This window comes from Schistocerca serialis, chromosome 1 (assembly GCF_023864345.2).
Source record: "Schistocerca serialis cubense isolate TAMUIC-IGC-003099 chromosome 1, iqSchSeri2.2, whole genome shotgun sequence".
NCBI classification, from domain to species: Eukaryota; Metazoa; Arthropoda; class Insecta; order Orthoptera; family Acrididae; genus Schistocerca; species Schistocerca serialis.
Genome location: NC_064638.1, coordinates 1,019,127,790 through 1,019,145,321, shown reverse-complemented (window position 1 = coordinate 1,019,145,321; position 17,532 = coordinate 1,019,127,790). Strand labels below are relative to the sequence as shown.

Sequence of the window (17,532 nt, the reverse complement as noted above, 5' to 3'; positions counted from 1 at the left end):
GCTATATTGTAGCTAAATGATAAAAGGATCTTTCTTTCTATGTATTTGCAGCACATTACACTTGTCTACATTGAGATGCAACTGCCATTCCCTGCACCACACGTCAATTCGCTGAAGATCCTCCTGCATTTCAGTACAATTTTCCATTGTTACAACCTCTCGGTATACCACAGCATCATCCGCAAAAAGCCTCAGTGAACTTCCGATGTTATCCACAAGGTCATTTACGTATAATGTGAATAGCATCGGTCCTACGATACTCCCCTGCGGCACGCCTGAAATCACTCTTACTTCAGAAGACTTCTCTCCATTGAGAATAACATGCTGCATTCTGTTATCTAGGAACTCTTCAATCCAATCACACAATTGGTCTGATAGTCCATATGCTCTTTGTTCATTAAACGAGTGTGGGGAACTGTAACGAACGCCTTGCGGAAGTCAAGAAACATGGCATCTACCTGGGAACCCATGTCTATGGCCCTCTGAGTCTCGTGGACGAATAGCGCGAGCTGTGTTTCACACGATCGTCTTTTTCGAAACCCATGCTGATTCCTACATAGTAGATTTCTAGTCTCCAGAAAAGTCATTATCCTCTAACATAATACGTGTTCCAAAATTCTACAACTGATTGACGTTAGAGATATAAATCTATAGTTCTGCACATCTGTTTGATGTCCCTTCTTGAAAACGGGGATGACCTGTGTCCTTTTCCAATCCTTTGGAACGCTATGCTCTTCTAGAGACCTACAGTACACCGCTGCAAGAAGGGGCAAGTTCCTTCATGTACTCTGTGTAAAATCGAACCGGTATCCCATCAGTTCCAGCAGCCTTTCCTCTTTCGAGCGATTTTAATTGTTTCTCTATCCCTCTGTCGTCTATTTCGATATCTATCATTTTGTCATCTGTGCGACAATCTAGAGAAGGAACTACAGTGCAGTCTTCCTCTGTGAAACAGCTTTGGAAAAAGACATTTAGTATTTCGCCCTTTAGTCCATCATCCTCTGTTTCAGTACCATTTTGGTCACCGAGTGTCGGGACATTTAGTTTTGATCCACCTACCACTTTGACATAAGAGCAAAATTTCTTAGCATTTTCAACCAAGTCAGTACATACAACTTTACTTTCGAACTCATTGAACATCTCTTGCATAGCCCTCCTCACACTACATTTTGCTTTGCGTAATTTTTGTTTGTCTGCAAGGCTTTGGCTTAATTTTTGTTTGCTGTGTAGTTCCCTTTGCTTCCGCAGCAGTTTTCTAACTCAGTTGTTGTACCAAGGAGGCTCTTTTCGATCTCTTACGATCTTGCTTGGCACATATTCATCTAATGCATATTGTACGATGGTTTTGAACTTTGTCCACTGATCCTCAACACTACCTGTACTTGACACAAAACTTTTGTGTTGAGCCATCAAGTACTCTGAAATCTGCTTTTTGTCACTTTTGCTAAACAGAAAAATCTTCCTACCTTTTTTAATATTTCTATTTACGGCTGAAATCATCGATGCAGTAACCACTTTATGACCGCTGATTCCCTGTTCTGCATTAACTGTTTCAAATAGTTCAGGTCTGTTTGTCACCAGAAGGGTCTAACATATTATCGCCATAGTTGGTTCTCTGTTTAATTGCTCAAGGTAGTTTTCAGATAATGCACTTAAAAAAATTTCACTGGATTCTTTGTCTCTTCCACCCGTTATAAACGTTTGAGTCTCCCAGTCTATATTCGGCATATTAAAATCCTCACCCAGAACTATAACATGGTGGGGAAATCCACTTTAAATATTTTCCAAATTTGTAAACACGGGTCATGTGGAGACTACCACCTCCCCACTACAACTCAGACTTCTGTGTGCATTAGGTCCGGATCTACAATATTTCCGAATCATGACAATAATAGATAGTGGCGCTCCCCCTCCCTCGAGCGTTTGAGTCAGGATGCCAAAAATTTAAAAAAATCGACTTTTAAAAAATATCTTCATTTTGTAGCGCACGTCTTTCTGAAGAGTCTGATACATAAAACATGTTCAAAGGAACGTAAGACATGTTATTTGGTCTGTATGCCAAAGTGCAGTGCCACGCCTCTTCTTCCATTGCACGTCTCTGTATTCCGCTCTGTGGAATTCAAACGCGTAATATTTTGTAATGGGCGCCATCAAACCATATTCAGGCCAGTGGAAATTAAAATGTCATGTGGTGCCTCTCCTGCTCCCAGTCGGCCAGTTTGACACCCTGCCCCCTCTTTAAAAAATCTCACAGTTAATACTCGATGGGATTATTTGTAACCGGCAGAACAAGAACTCTTCAGAAAATTTGTAGTCTTTACTGCCTATTAGCTAATAACTTGCTGTTTTGTGTCACATAATACACTATGCATGCATTCAAAAATCAATTTACGATTCATTCAGAAATCAACTTAGAATTTGATAAAAAAAATGTTCAAAAACCAACACGGATGTGTTCAAAATCATATGAGTAATCGATTTTTTAAAAATCTCATTTTGTTCGTTATCGCTTGTTGCAACCGCTCAGGGCGAATGTCGCAAGACACGCGTTTCAGTTCGCCCTTGATCCATTAACTCAGTTTTTTTTTTTTTTTTTTTATTACAGAGGGCAGCTAACCCTCTGACCGAACAGCTACCGTGCTGGTTACAAAATAAGAGAAGAAAGATGTGCATTAATCTGAACAGATCATCATGCACTGGATGCTAGGCGCTTTGTGAAACAAGGTCTTTTTTTCTTCAATAATATGAATTTGGCGCCCTGCCCCCCCTCCCCCTGAAACTGTAGATACCCCAGTTTCTCCCCACCCCCTAGTTCCGGGCCTGTTGCACATCTGGCACCTTAGATGCACCAGTAAAATTTTTCCGGATAGCATCTGGCTGCTTGATGCTATTATTTTTATAGCTAACTGCCACATTTCTCTAGCCAGAAGTGGGAGAAGGTACTGCTCATTTGCGACTCAACTGCAAATGCGCATAAGCTCGCTTGCAACCGCTCAAACGAATCTAATGTAAACAGTTGTGACGTCACACCCATCGGAGACAATTTGTTGTTATGAAACATAGCATAGTCTTCCTAAAGCATTTGACACATTTTGCTGTTACGTGTGATTTGTGATCAAGACATCACAAAAATAATTTCTAGTTAAAGATTTAACTTTCAACAAACACTAGTAATTAAATCCCTGCTGCACACCCAAATCACTGATTTCATTTAAGAAACTGTTACTTTATTTGGTCCCCCCATGAACCATGGACCTTGCCGTTGGTGGGGAGGCTTGCGTGCCTCAACGATACAGATAGCCGTAACGTAGATGCAACCACAACGGAGGGATATCTGTTGAGATGCCAGACAAACGTGTGGTTCCTGAAGAGGGGCAGCAGCCTTTTCAGTAGTTGCAGGGGCAACAGTCTGGATGATTGACTGATCTGGCCTTGTAACACTAACCAAAACGGCCTTGCTGTTGTGGTACTGCGAACGGCTGAAAGCCAGGGAAAACTACAGCCGTAATTTTTCCCGAGGGCATGCAGCTTTACTGTATGGTTAAATGATGATGGCATCTTCTGGGGTAAAATATTCCGGAGGTAAAATAGTGCCCCATTCGGATCTCCGGGCGGGGACTACTCGAGAGGACGTCGTTATCAGGAGAAAGAAAACTGGCATTCTACAGATCGGAGCGTGGAATGTCAGATCCCTTAATAGGGCAGGTAGGTTAGAAAATTTAAAAAGGGAAATGGATAGGTTAAAGTTAGATATAGTGGGAATTAGTGAAGTTCGGTGGCAGGTGGAATAAGACTTCTGGTCAGATGAATACAGGGTTATAAATACAAAATCAAATAGGGGTAATGCAGGAGTATGTTTAATAATGAATAAAAAAATAGGAGTGCGGGTAAGCTACTACAAACAGCATAGTGAACGTATTATAGCGGCCAAGATAGACACGAAGCCCATGCCTACTACAGTAGTACAAGTTCATATGCCAACTAGCTCTGCAGATGACGAAGAAATTGAAGAAATGTATGATGAGATAAAAGAAATTATTCAGGTAGTGAAGGGAGACGAAAATTTAATAGTCATGGGTGACTGGAATTCGACAGTAGGAAAAGGGAGAGAAGGTAACATAGTAGGTGAATATGGATTGGGACTACGAAATGAAAGAGGAAGCCGTCTGGTAGAATTTTGCACAGAGCATAACTTAATCATAGCTAACACTTGGTTCAAGAATCATAAAAGAAGGTTGTATACATGGAAGAATTCTGGAGATACTAAAAGGTATCAGATAGATAATATAATGGTACGACAGAGATTTAGGAACCACGTTTTAAATTGTAGGACATTTCCAGGGGCAGACATGGACACTGACCACAATCTATTGATTATGAACCGTAGATTAAAACTGAAGAAACTGCAAAAAGGTGGAAATTTGAGGAGATGGGACCTGGATAAACTGAAAGAACCAGAGGTTGTACAGATTTTCAGGGACAGCATAAGGGAACAACTGACAGGAATGGGGGAAAGAAATACAGTAGAAGACGAATGGGTAGCTCTGAGGGATAAAGTAGTGAAGGCAGCAGAGGATCAAGTAGGAAAAAAGACGAGGGCTAGTAGAAACCCTTGGGTAACAGAAGAAATATTGAATTTAATTGATGGAAGGATAAAATATAAAAATGCAGTAAATGAAGCAGGCAAAAAGCAATACAAACGTCTCAAAAATGAGATCGACAGGAAGTGCAAAATGGCTAAGCAGGCATGGCTAGAGGACAAGTGTAAGGATGTAGAAGCTTATCTCACTAGGGATAAGATAGATACCGCCTACAGGAAAATTAAAGAGACCTTTGGAGAAAAGAGACCTTTGGAGAAAAGAGACCCACTTGTATGAATATCAAGAGCTCAGATGGAAATACAGTTCTAAGCAAAGAAGGAAAATCAGAAAGATGGAAGGAGGATATAGATGGTCTATACAAGGGCGATGTACTTGAGGACAATATTATGGAAATGGAAGAGGATGTAGATGAAGATGAAATGGGAGAAACGATACTGCGTGAAGAGTTTGACAGAGCTCTGAAAGACCTGAGTCGAAACAAGGCCCCGGGAGTAGACAACATTCCATTAGAACTACTGACGGCCTTGGGAGAGACAGTCCTGACAAAACTCGACCATCTGGTGAGCAAGATGTACGAGACAGGCGAAATACCCTCTGACTTCAAGAAGAATATAATAATTCCAATCCCAAAGAAGGCAGGTGTTGACAGATGTGAAATTTACCGAGCTATCAGTTTGATAAGTCACAGCTGCAAAATACTAATGCGAATTATTTACACACGAATGGAAAAACTGGTAGAAGCCGACCTCGGGGAAGATCAGTTTGGATTCCGTAGAAATGATGGAACACATGAGGCAATACTGACCTTACGACTTATCTTAGAAGAAAGATTAAGGAAAGGCAAACCTACGTTTCCAGCATTTGTAGACTTAGAGAAAGCTTTTGACAATGTTGACTGGAATACTCTCTTTCAAATTCCAAAGGTGGCAGGGGTAAAATACAGGGAGCGAAAGGCTATTTACAATTTGTACAGAAACCAGATGGCAGTTATAACAGTCGAGGGGCATGACAGGGAAGCAGTGGTTGGGAAGGGAGTGAGACAGGGTTGTAGCCTCTCCCCGATGTTATTCAATCTGTATATTGAGCAAGCAGTAAAGGAAACAAAAGAAAAATTTGGAGTAGGTATTAAAATCCAGGGAGAAGAAATAAAAACTTTGAGGTTCGCCGATGACATTGTAATTCTGTCAGAGACAGCAGAGGACTTGGAAGAGCAGTTGAACGGAATGGACAGTGTCTTGAAAGGAGGATATAAGATGAACATCAACAAAAGCAAAACGAGGATAATGGAATTAGATTAGGAAATGAGACACTTAAAGTAGTAAAGGAGTTTTGCTATTTGGGGACCAAAATAACTGATGATGGTCGCAGTAGAGAGGATATAAAATGTAGACTGGCAATGGTAAGGAAAGCGTTTCTGAAGAAGAGAAATTTGTTAACATCGAGTATAGAGTTAAGTGTCAGGAAGTCGTTTCTGAAAGTGTTTGTATGGAGTGTAGCCAGGTATGGAAGTGAAACATGGACAATAAATAGTTTGGACAAGAAGAGAATAGAAGCTTTCGAAATGTGGTGCTACAGAAATATGTTGAAGATTAGGTGGGTAGATCACATAACTAATGAGGAGGTATTGAATAGGATTGGGGAGAAGAGAAGTTTGTGGCACAACTTGACTAGAAGAAGGGATCGGTTGGTAGGACATGTTCTGAGGCATCAAGGGATAACTAATTTAGCATTGGAGGGCAGCATGGAGGGTAAAAATAGTAGAGGGAGACCAAGAGATGAATACACTAAGCAGATTCAGAAGGATGTAGGTTGCAGTAGGTACTGGGAGATGAAGGAGCTTGCACAGGATAGATTAGCAAGGAGAGCTGCATCAAACCAGTCTCAGGACTGAAGACCACAACAACAACAACTTTATTTGGTACAGACCATTCTGACTCTGTTCACCATTTCAATTGCTCTCTGGATTTTGATCTCTAATGATGAATTTCAAGTTTCACCTACAGTAACAATGCAGCTCACAAAATCAATTTCATTCTTGTGAGAACAATACAGTGATCAAATTGTAAGTAGGCTGTTTAGGTTTTTTTATTGGTAACGCCACCTCTGTATGAAAATCACTGGCTGTGCTGTGTGCAGTCTGTGGCTAGTTTGCATTGTTGTCTGCCATTGTAGTGTTGGGCAGCGGCAGCTGGATGTGAACAGCGCGTAGCGTTGCGCAGTTGGAGGTGAGCCGCCAGCAGTGGTGGATGTGGGGAGAGAGATGGCGGAGATTTGTAATTTGTCATGAACTGCTATATTTATACATGATGATATCAAGGTAAATACATTGTTTGTTCTCTATTAATATCTTTCATTTGCTAACTATCCCTATCAGTAGTTAGTGCCTTCCATAGTTTGAATCTTTTATTTAGCTGGCAGTAGTGGCGCTCGCTGTATTGCAGTAGCTTGAGCAGCGAAGATTTTTGTGAGGTAAGTGATTTGTGAAAGGTATAGTTTAATGTTAGTCAGGCCCATTCTTTTGTAGGGAATTTTGAAAGTCAGATTGCGTTGCGCTAACAAAATATTGTGTGTCAGGTTAAGCACAGTCATTGTATAAATTGTTCAAAGGGGAAGTTTCATATGTCGACCCTTAGCCGAGGATACCTCACTGGAATCTTCTGATTTTTTCTTGTAGTTTGTGTATTTAGTGTAGATTTTGTTTATTGCTAGCGCGTAATTGTAGAGAGAATCTCCTTTGTAGCTGCAGTCTTTCATTGTTGTACAGTAAAACAGTTGTGGCATGCATGTGGATTTGCACCAAGTATTTCGCAGCTGCAATTAACTAGATATTATTTTCAGTGCTATGTTAATGTGTTCTCTTATTTTTGATCTTCAAATTGTGTTTTTCTGTGTTGTCGTGTGAAATACTGTGACAATAATGGCGTGTGAAAAACGTAATACTAGGCTCCAAAGTAAACTGAGAAATGACAGTGAAAATGAAAGCAGTGTGTTAGCGCCACCGAGTAATGAATTAACTGATGTTCAAAGTAGTAATTTGGTAATTGTGCATAGGGAAATGGAGCGGGCGGCAAACAATGGCGTGGACAGTGAAACAATTAGTGAAGAGGGAAGCATTATCGATCGATCGGTCGGCAACAGCTCGCCTCAGGAATCCGAAATGACAGGACACAATTTTGCAAATACTGTAGATTCAGGTTTTGCGTCCTCACCGTTTTCCCAAATGAGTCAAGACACGTTTTCCGCTTGTCAAAATGTGAATGTTGCCGGTGCAAATTCACTGCCGAAAAGCACTGAGGAACATGTTTCAGACACCAGTGCATTGTTATTACAGTTAATGCAACAAATGGGACAAAAGCTACAAAAGTTAGACACAACACTTGAACAAAATCAGAAACTAATGGAACAAAATCTTCAAAAGTTAGACACCACACTTGAACAAACACGTGAAGATTTAACTACTGAGTTACATAAAATCGAATCGAAATGTCAAAAAGTCTGTAACGACGTAAAAACACAAATTTGTGAGCATTTTCAACCTATTTTTTCGCGGCATGAAAATGCATTACAGAATCACGAAGCAGCCATAAAAGAACTGCAGATTATTGTTCATGAAAATCATGAGACCTTGCAAGCTAAAATTGACTCAGTTGCATCTACCGATTCGGTTACGCAACTTGCAAAAACTCAGGAAAACTTAAAGGACACAGTAGAAAGACACATGGAGGAAATTAGTTCATTATCAGAGAAAGTAGTTGAACTTTCGGATCAGCTAAATAATTTATCTACGAAGGTAGATGATAATCTGAATGACACAAAACCGGTAGTCTTCAATAACACAGAAGAGAGCGAACAAATTAGGAAACTGAAACAAAATCTGAATCAAATTGATACACAACACCAAAGAGAAATCCGGGAAGTACAAGATCAGCTAACACAGGTAATACAAGAATTACGTATTTCAGAGGACACTCGCGCCCCAATAAGGGAAGAGGGACATAGAAATACGGAACAGCCACAGAATAATAACATAGGGCATTTCGGAAGTTATGAAAGAAATCGGCAATGTGCACCGAATTTTGAGTTGGAACCGCCGAAGCGACGTAACAATGACCGACATGCGACTCGCCGACATGATGATTTTGACTGTAAGCTGTTCATTACTACACGTAAATTCAAAACGTTTAAGAATTCTGCCAACGACATTCATCCACAAGCGTGGCTCCATCAATTCTCTCATTGTTTTCCTCCCAACTGGTCGTTAGAACACAGATTAGAATTTATGTGTGGCTACTTAGAGAATGAACCAGCTGTAAGAATGCGATCGGTCATTCACGATTGCCACAGTGAAGGAGAATTTTACCATGCCTTCCTCTCAGCATATTGGTCTCAAGCCACACAAGATCGAGTAAAACATGGTATCATAATGATGAAAAATTTCGAACAATCTGAATTCTCCAGTCTTGTGAAATATTTTGAAGACATGTTGCACAAGAATCAGTACCTGTCAAACCCATACAGCCCCTCAGAACTCATCCGCATTTGCTTAATCAAATTACCTGAACATTTACGGCATATTATTTTAGCAGGACATTGCAAAGACGACATTGAAGCATTTCAGGGGCTTTTACAAGAATTAGAAATTGACACTGACAATCGCGGAACGCGAAAACAGGAACACAACAATTACAGGTCACATCAGTCGCAATTCCGCGATGAAAGAAACAATAACTTGACACGACAAGTCTATTCTTACAACGCAAATCGTGACCAAAACAGACACCACCCATATGACAACCACTGGCAGAGTAATAGTTACAGAGAAAGATCGCACTTCCGTAATTATGAATATGACAGAGATAACCATAGAAACAGACAATATGGAAACCAGAACAATTATTATCAAGGGAGACAGAATAACTTTAGACGCAACGATCCAGCGTGCAGTTACGATTCAGGGAGAAATTCTCCACCACTTGACCGACACGAAAGAAACTGTGTAAACTACCGACAAAACGACAGACCTGAATTCCATCAGAACTGGCGAGCTTTAAACAGAGCTGGGCCCTCTCGGCAAGGCGAATTTGTGGAAGTTAGGCCTCCTAATCCCAGTAACGACGCGCGGCAACAAAGAGACAGACAATGACTCGCACCGCTGGCATACACGTGCGCCGGCTGGCTCCGAGAAAAATAACATTATATCTGGTACTGCTAATGAGATTTCAATGCAACATTTTGGTTTATTTGAAAATACATTCTGAATTTAAAGTGCTTTCTGAGAGATACCAGGTGACACAGAGGTTAGTTTATGTGACAGCTACACGATTTTTATCACGACGCTACTAATGAGTGACAATTTACAATGTTGCTTTTGCGGTGTATCTGTTTTATATCTGCACAGTTTTCTGAATTCTTCTGGAAAGAAAAACATGTTTTAGTAGTAACTTTTGTGGTATAGCTACATGAGACTGCCTTTTCCGTAGCACAACAATACGTTACAGCACAGTACTTTCTTCATCATGGCAATAAGCGTAATAACTAAGATATCTATACATAAAGCATTTCACTTTGTTTATCATGAGGTAAGTACATTGACTTCTGCTGAACTTAGCTTTCGGAGGACGATAAGTACGACACTTCCACAGAATTATCTTACAGCAAGACGCACATTTAGCGCTACAGGACACGCATTTGAGTGATTAATTTTGTACATTTATTTTTAAAGATATTTGAAGTAGAATGATACAAAGGTTTTCAGTGATACATTTCATTTCATTGCTGTAATCTGTAACACCTGAGGGTATAATTACATTAATCCTCAGGGGGGTACACGCTTACTTTGTGTACCATGTGTGTGGCAACCACAAGGAACCCTAGCTAATATGGTATTTGCTTATACAACTTTACACATCGGTACCTTATTTCTCTAACACACAAATTACACAGCTATCTGATTATTTAACTGAGAGAGACAAACATTTATTTTACTACATCAGTGACACATGTTTACGCAATTACACAGTTGGATAACTTCACACTTATGAAACTGTATTTTGTCTGTACTTTGTAAACTGTTCATATTTTTTCGGAATCATTGTGATACTATGAGAGCTTTGAATGATGTATTTGGTATGAGATCATGATTTTTAAAGTACGTTTGAGGCAGCTGACACTTTTGACATGAGCAGAGAATTTTTTTAGGCTTAGAAATTATTGGAGGAAGTTACGACGATTTTGAGATTTGACTGAAGTGTTATGATGTTATTATTACGACGACGATGTGTATTATGTTGTTGAGGAATGTTTATTATGCTACGTATTTCTCACGATGAAATATTGAAGAAGTGTCGACGAATATGTATATGTATAATAAGGTAAGGAATAATGAGTAGTGTTTAGGGACTCTGATTTATGAAAAGGATGTTGGAAACCAAGAAACGTACTTTAAGAGTTATGAAATGTGTGACTGTATCACAATGCTGACCAATATTTTTTTTGGACACTTATATTTATAGGATTTTGTTTCTACAGATTTGCAACGCTAATTCTTGAGCTGTGAAATATTTTTATATGAGACTGCCACGGTAGCAGAAACTGCTGTCGTAAATATTTCCGTACAGAAGTTAAGTGACCACCTGCACGTAATGCGTCGCGGGCACCCAGCTGTGTCAGACGCCTGGAGAAAAAGCCATTATTGCGAGCCCTTTTCAGCGGCACAGGTAGAACAAAAAAAAGGGGAGGCCATTATCCTTGGAAATATTCTTACATCTGCAAACCTGATAATGACAAGTGTCTTTCTACGAGAATTGAGAGCTACTGACTTACGAAATGCCACATAGCTATTGAATGATGTTTTTATGCTTTGGTTTGCGTAATTGCTTATTTCATTTGATATCTGGTTTCCAGCTGTGTTGCAGCATTGCTTTTATAAAATGAAATGCACTTGCTAATGTGAACACTTTCTGTCAACAGATCTATTAAATAATTATTTTATGATCCACATTCTTTAAAAAAGGAGCACTTGGAAAGGAAAGAACAATAAGAAGGAACTAGTAACAGTAACACATAATTTTCTTTTCAAGTACATGGTAATATTTCTTTTTACAATCAGTTGTTGTGGTGCACCACTTTAATTACATAGACATTAAGATGTGAATATACATTTCCCTTATCTGCATTGTTATCTTTAGTGTATTATTTTTTCTGCTTTAGCTATGTCATGTTTAGGTAGAAGTTATTTAATTTTCTGCTGCTGTTTGCCAGGCATAGTGCTACTGAACTTTAATTTGTGTTACTCTGCTAAGCCAGATTTATTTTTTTTGTTGCTGCACATTGGCTCATATTAGTTGTAATGTTACATTGCTTGGTAATTTACATTTACTGTAGCTTGCTTTGCAATTTTCCAATTTTTTGGTCATTGCTGTTTGTGTTACTTATTTTGTGCTGCTGCATTGCCTCGTCCCTTAGTTTAGCATCTGAGCTCAGTAGATTTAAGTTAGCTTAAGAGGGGATAGCCTCTAAGAGAATGAGTTGTGATGAATTGGAAGAAATGCATTGAGAAAACAGGTTTAGGTAGGATTTTCTTGGAAATAAATGTTGAGGTAAGAAATGTGTGAACATATAAATACAGTAAGCATGCTTAGATAGAATTTTTTTGGTGGAAACAAAGGATGAAATAAGAGGAAAGATATATGAAGTTTTGGGTTGGACTGCAGTACCAAATGTTACACTGAAAACGAACCCTGTCCTTTCCTATTGGTGTTATCCCACTATGTGTTTGTGTACCCTTGAGTATTTGTTTTCTTCCTGTCTCTGTGTAGTTTCATAGAATTTTTTCTTCTTTTAATATTAAGCTACATTCACTATGATGAGGAATACTGTTATCCTCGAATATAATTGGCATTAATAATATGTTATTTACTTTGTAAAGATGTTAGACATTATTAATTCTGTTCTGTTCAATGTTCATGTGTGAAGTTGATGTTTCAAAAGTTATTGTGATCCTTTATGTATGTACTCATGTCATAATTCCACTGATGTATATGTTTATTTCTATTCTTTTGTAAAGCCTGTGTTACTACAAATGTTATCTGTATTGTTATGTTCTTTAATGATGTATTTTGTACCTTTGTAATTGTATTTTCATGTTGTAAATTTATAATTGTACAGACACCAGTTCTTCAAATTAAGTTACATTTCACTGCACACGTTTCTGTTGGTCATAGTGTATGGACAATATGTGAGAAGTAGGGACTGTTCGTGTTTGCACGTGTGTTAATAATTCTGCAAGGGACTGGATAACAGCATTGCTGGTTCTAAGGACAATTCCAAAAACGTTGTGAGTGCACAAGTGGTGGTTTATGGACTTGCTATATTCTCTGCAAGACTCTTCGATAGTGATTGTGCACCTGCACAGTCGCAACAGATGGCTGCTGGCCATTTCTACAAGGACTACAGTGGGTCTACACCTTTGCTGACTCACCAGTACCATTATTTCTACAAGGCCTGCAGTGGGTCTGCACCTCTGGTGGCCCACCAATACCGTAATCTCTACCAGGACTACAGTGGGTCTGTTCTGTGATGACCTACCTACCAATATTCTTCAAAACGTCGAATGACTCTGCTGTGGGTTTGCTCTGTTGTGGAGCATTACCTGTCTGCATGTCAAGAGTCAGCACTGTTTTTCCGTTGGAAGGACAACACTACTTCTTCAAGACTGCATGGAAATCCACTACTTCTGTGTGCATTTTCTTTTACTGCTCAGACTTTGAGAAAAACTCTGCATTTTTACTGTGATGAACAATGTGGACTGTCTTTATGGACTGTGAGAAATTTTTAGCTTTTGACCAACATTGTATCAATAAGTGTGTGCATTTGATTTCTTTGTTATTGTAATTATGAAAAATTTTTTTCAAATCTGTATTGGCCACTGCCCAATCCAATTTGTAAAAATTTTTGTGGGGAGCATGGGGGCTATGTAAGTAGGCTGTTTAGGTTTTTTTATTGGTAACGCCACCTCTGTATGAAAATCACTGGCTGTGCTGTGTGCAGTCTGTGGCTAGTTTGCATTGTTGTCTGCCATTGTAGTGTTGGGCAGCGGCAGCTGGATGTGAACAGCGCGTAGCGTTGCGCAGTTGGAGGTGAGCCGCCAGCAGTGGTGGATGTGGGGAGAGAGATGGCGGAGATTTGTAATTTGTCATGAACTGCTATATTTATACATGATGATATCAAGGTAAATACATTGTTTGTTCTCTATTAATATCTTTCATTTGCTAACTATCCCTATCAGTAGTTAGTGCCTTCCATAGTTTGAATCTTTTATTTAGCTGGCAGTAGTGGCGCTCGCTGTATTGCAGTAGCTTGAGCAGCGAAGATTTTTGTGAGGTAAGTGATTTGTGAAAGGTATAGTTTAATGTTAGTCAGGGCCATTCTTTTGTAGGGAATTTTGAAAGTCAGATTGCGTTGCGCTAACAAAATATTGTGTGTCAGGTTAAGCACAGTCTTGTATAAATTGTTCAAAGGGGACATAAGGGGACGTTTCAAAATATTTTCATTTGGTGCAGTATTAACACAGTGGACTCGTTTTTGACAGAGTAACAGTTCAAATGATAGTCTGGCCATCAAGATTTACATTTTCTGGGTTTTCCTAAACTGCTTCAGGCAAATGCTGGGAAACGGCATAGCTGATTTCTTTCCTGAACTCAAGCTTGTTCTCTGTCTCTAATGACCTAACTGTTTGTGGAATGTTGAAACCTAATCTGCCTTACTTCTTTCCTTTTTCAATTTTTCAACACACTAATCCACTGGTCCTCCATTACCACGTCATGTACCTTTCCATGAATTTTTTATGATCTAGCTTTTCCCATAAACCTTTCAGCATTTCCCTATCATGACCAATATGGCCACATTTTAATTCAGAAACCATTTTTATTAGCAGAAGACGGAGGAGCAGTTTCATAAACACACATATAACTTACAAGAAGTTTCATTTGAAGCAACCATCTATAATAAATAGCTTTACACCACACAGAACTCCATCACTGTTGCAGACATATATAATTTTGCTGCTTTTGATGGATGTATATAACAAGTACTACTATTCACAATGATCTACAATTTTAGGTCAATAGTTATAAAATATGTACCAATAAATGATGAAAGTAAATAGTATAATATGGCTGTGAGGCATGAGTGAAGCCCAAATCTTTTCAGGCTACTCTCACTAGACACATTTCTCAGTAAATAAATTTGTAGTACTTGGCATTTCATACTCACCTAAGCAGACATAGGAATAAAGAATAACTAAATGCATGGCATGCAAGGAATGATGTAGACTGAATGATTCTTAGAAGTGTTCCTCGAAGGTCTTTCTGAGAGGGTATCTTGCCTCTCATAAGCAAAGCAAGCTGTAATTCAAAATTTTAGTATTTCAGTACATTTTATATAAAAAGTAATTAACACATACATAAGCTACTGTACAATGAATTTATACAAATATGAAAATACTACAAAGTTTCTAAAAAATAGTAATACAAGTGCATACAAAATAAACATGGAAAATCAGTAATCTTCACTGTTATACTTCATGATGTCATTCTTTAACAAATCTGTTTGTTAAGTCAGCTAGACACTCTAACTTAGGAGTTACTATCCGGAGCGATCTGAAGTGGAATGATCACATAAAACAAATAGTGGGAAAAGCAGGCGCCAGGTTGAGATTCATAGGAAGAATTCTAAGAAAATGTGACTCATCGACGAAAGAAGTAGCTTACAAAACGCTTGTTCGTCCGATTCTTGAGTATTGCTCATCAGTATGGGACCCTTACCAGGTTGGATTAATAGAAGAGATAGACATGATCCAGCGAAAAGCAGCGCGATTCGTCATGGGGACATTTAGTCAGCGCGAGAGCGTTACGGAGATGCTGAACAAGCTCCAGTGGCGGACACTTCCAGAAAGGCGTTACGCAATACGGAGAGGTTTATTATCGAAATTACGAGAGAGCACATTCCGGGAAGAGATGGGCAACATATTACTACCGCCCACATATATCTCGCGTAATGATCACAACGAAAAGATTCGAGAAATTAGAGCAAATACGGAGACTTACAAGCAGTCGTTCTTTCCACGCACAATTCGTGAATGGAACAGGGAAGGGGGGATCAGATAGTGGTACAATAAGTACCCTCCGCCACACACCGTAAGGTGGCTCGCGGAGTATAGATGTAGATGTAGATGTAACAAATTTGTAAGGAACATTCGAGGCCATGTTTGGTCTATAAACTTTTCTAAAATACAGAAGCTGGACAAAAACATGGGACCCACAGTGAGAAATGCATGCTTAAAAGTAAATGCAGATGTTAGCCAAGCCTACAGGTTATGCTGTTGTATTTCACCATGACAGGCATCTTTGCAATCTCTTCAAAATTTTGCCAGTGTCAGCCATGGTCATTACAGTGTTCTGTGAAGCTGTGCTTGCATTACGTCAGAACTAAGTGAATTCAAACATGGGCCAATTGTTGGTCCTCATTTGGTGGGTTCTTCCATAACCAAGAGTCCTGTAGTGAGTGTATTATGTTGGAGCTATTGTATTCAAACACAGGAAAATTGTAGGTGCTCATACGATGGGTGCTTCCATAACCAAGTGAGCCTAAGTATTTGGTGTTTCAACAGGCATTATACCACATACAGAGAAAGCGAAAAAACATCATCCACTTGTACTGATCAAACTGACAGGTCACTAAACTAACAATAAATTTTTGCAATGTGTTGGACAAGCATTCTATAGACAGCTTTGTCTGTATGTGCACTGAACTTTCCCAGAACTTTCCACGTTAATTGTCACACTGGTCATTCATATTTCCTACAACTGACCTTATTTTCTCATTCAATTTCTTGTTTTGTAACATTACTTACAGATATTTATTCGAAGTGACTGAGTCAAGGAGCACATCATTAATACTGTATTCAAACATTAGAAGAATGTTTCTCCTACACACTTGCAATGATCTACATTTATTAACATTTAAAGGTTGCTGCCAATGAAATGAAATGTCATGTGGCTAGGGCCTCCCGTCGGGTAGACTGGTCGCCTGGTGCAAGTCTTGAGATGATGCCACTTCAGTGACTTGCACGTCGATGAGGATGAGATGAGATGATGATAACACAACACCCCCAGTCCCTGAGCAGAGAAAGTTTCCCACCCAGCTGGGTATCGAACCTGGGCCCCTTAGCATGGCAATCTGTCATGCTAATGCTGCCATTCATAAGTTCATACAGAAATCTTGTCCAAGTCATCCTGAAGTCCCCTGCAGTTGGTCAATAATGACACTTTAATGTAACAAGTAGTGTCATCAGTAACATCTCAGAAATATACCCACTCTACTCAATAGGTATTTGATGTGTATGAAGAATGGGAGCAATTTTATCTGACTTTTATGGGCATCGCCTGACATGAACACACAGACAAGAACTTGAGCATGTTCGCCCAGCTAACAAATTGGCTTTCTCTACTAATACAGACACAAACAATTGTCTTGATACTAAAGCTATATTCAAATATTGGCTGGACTGGATGAGATGAGCAAGAAAGACAGAGTGGGGTAGACAGGATAAGACACACATTGAGAGGGAAATCAGGAAATGCAGATATGAATACAGCACCATAGAAAGCTCATCCACATTGAGGCACTTTTCGTAGCATGTGGCATATAGTGAAGTACGATTCTGAATTTCAGGGGATTGATGAGAGCACAACAGGATATGCAGAGGAAGCTCACTGAGAGAATGACATCGATGTAGATTCACTAACCTTTAAGACTGAACTGATGGATCATTTTGCACAACAGATCACAATGATGTATTGTAAATCAATTTGCAAACATGGCTACATGCTGAACATTTAGGAGTTGCTTTTTATTATTTTTATTTATTTTT

The 17,532-nt window shown here is 39.2% G+C and overlaps 1 protein-coding gene across 2 annotated transcripts in view; it reads right to left on the bottom strand.

The window, feature by feature from the left end:
- The window catches only part of LOC126413497 (transmembrane protein 135-like), a 137,887-nt gene that overhangs the window by 109,474 nt on the left and 10,881 nt on the right, over positions 1-17,532 (bottom strand). For both annotated transcript variants that reach the window (XM_050083269.1, XM_050083270.1), the window contains exon 2: positions 14,874-15,004. In XM_050083269.1, coding sequence (XP_049939226.1) covers positions 14,874-15,004 — 131 coding nt within the window. The remainder of the gene's footprint in view (positions 1-14,873; positions 15,005-17,532) is intronic.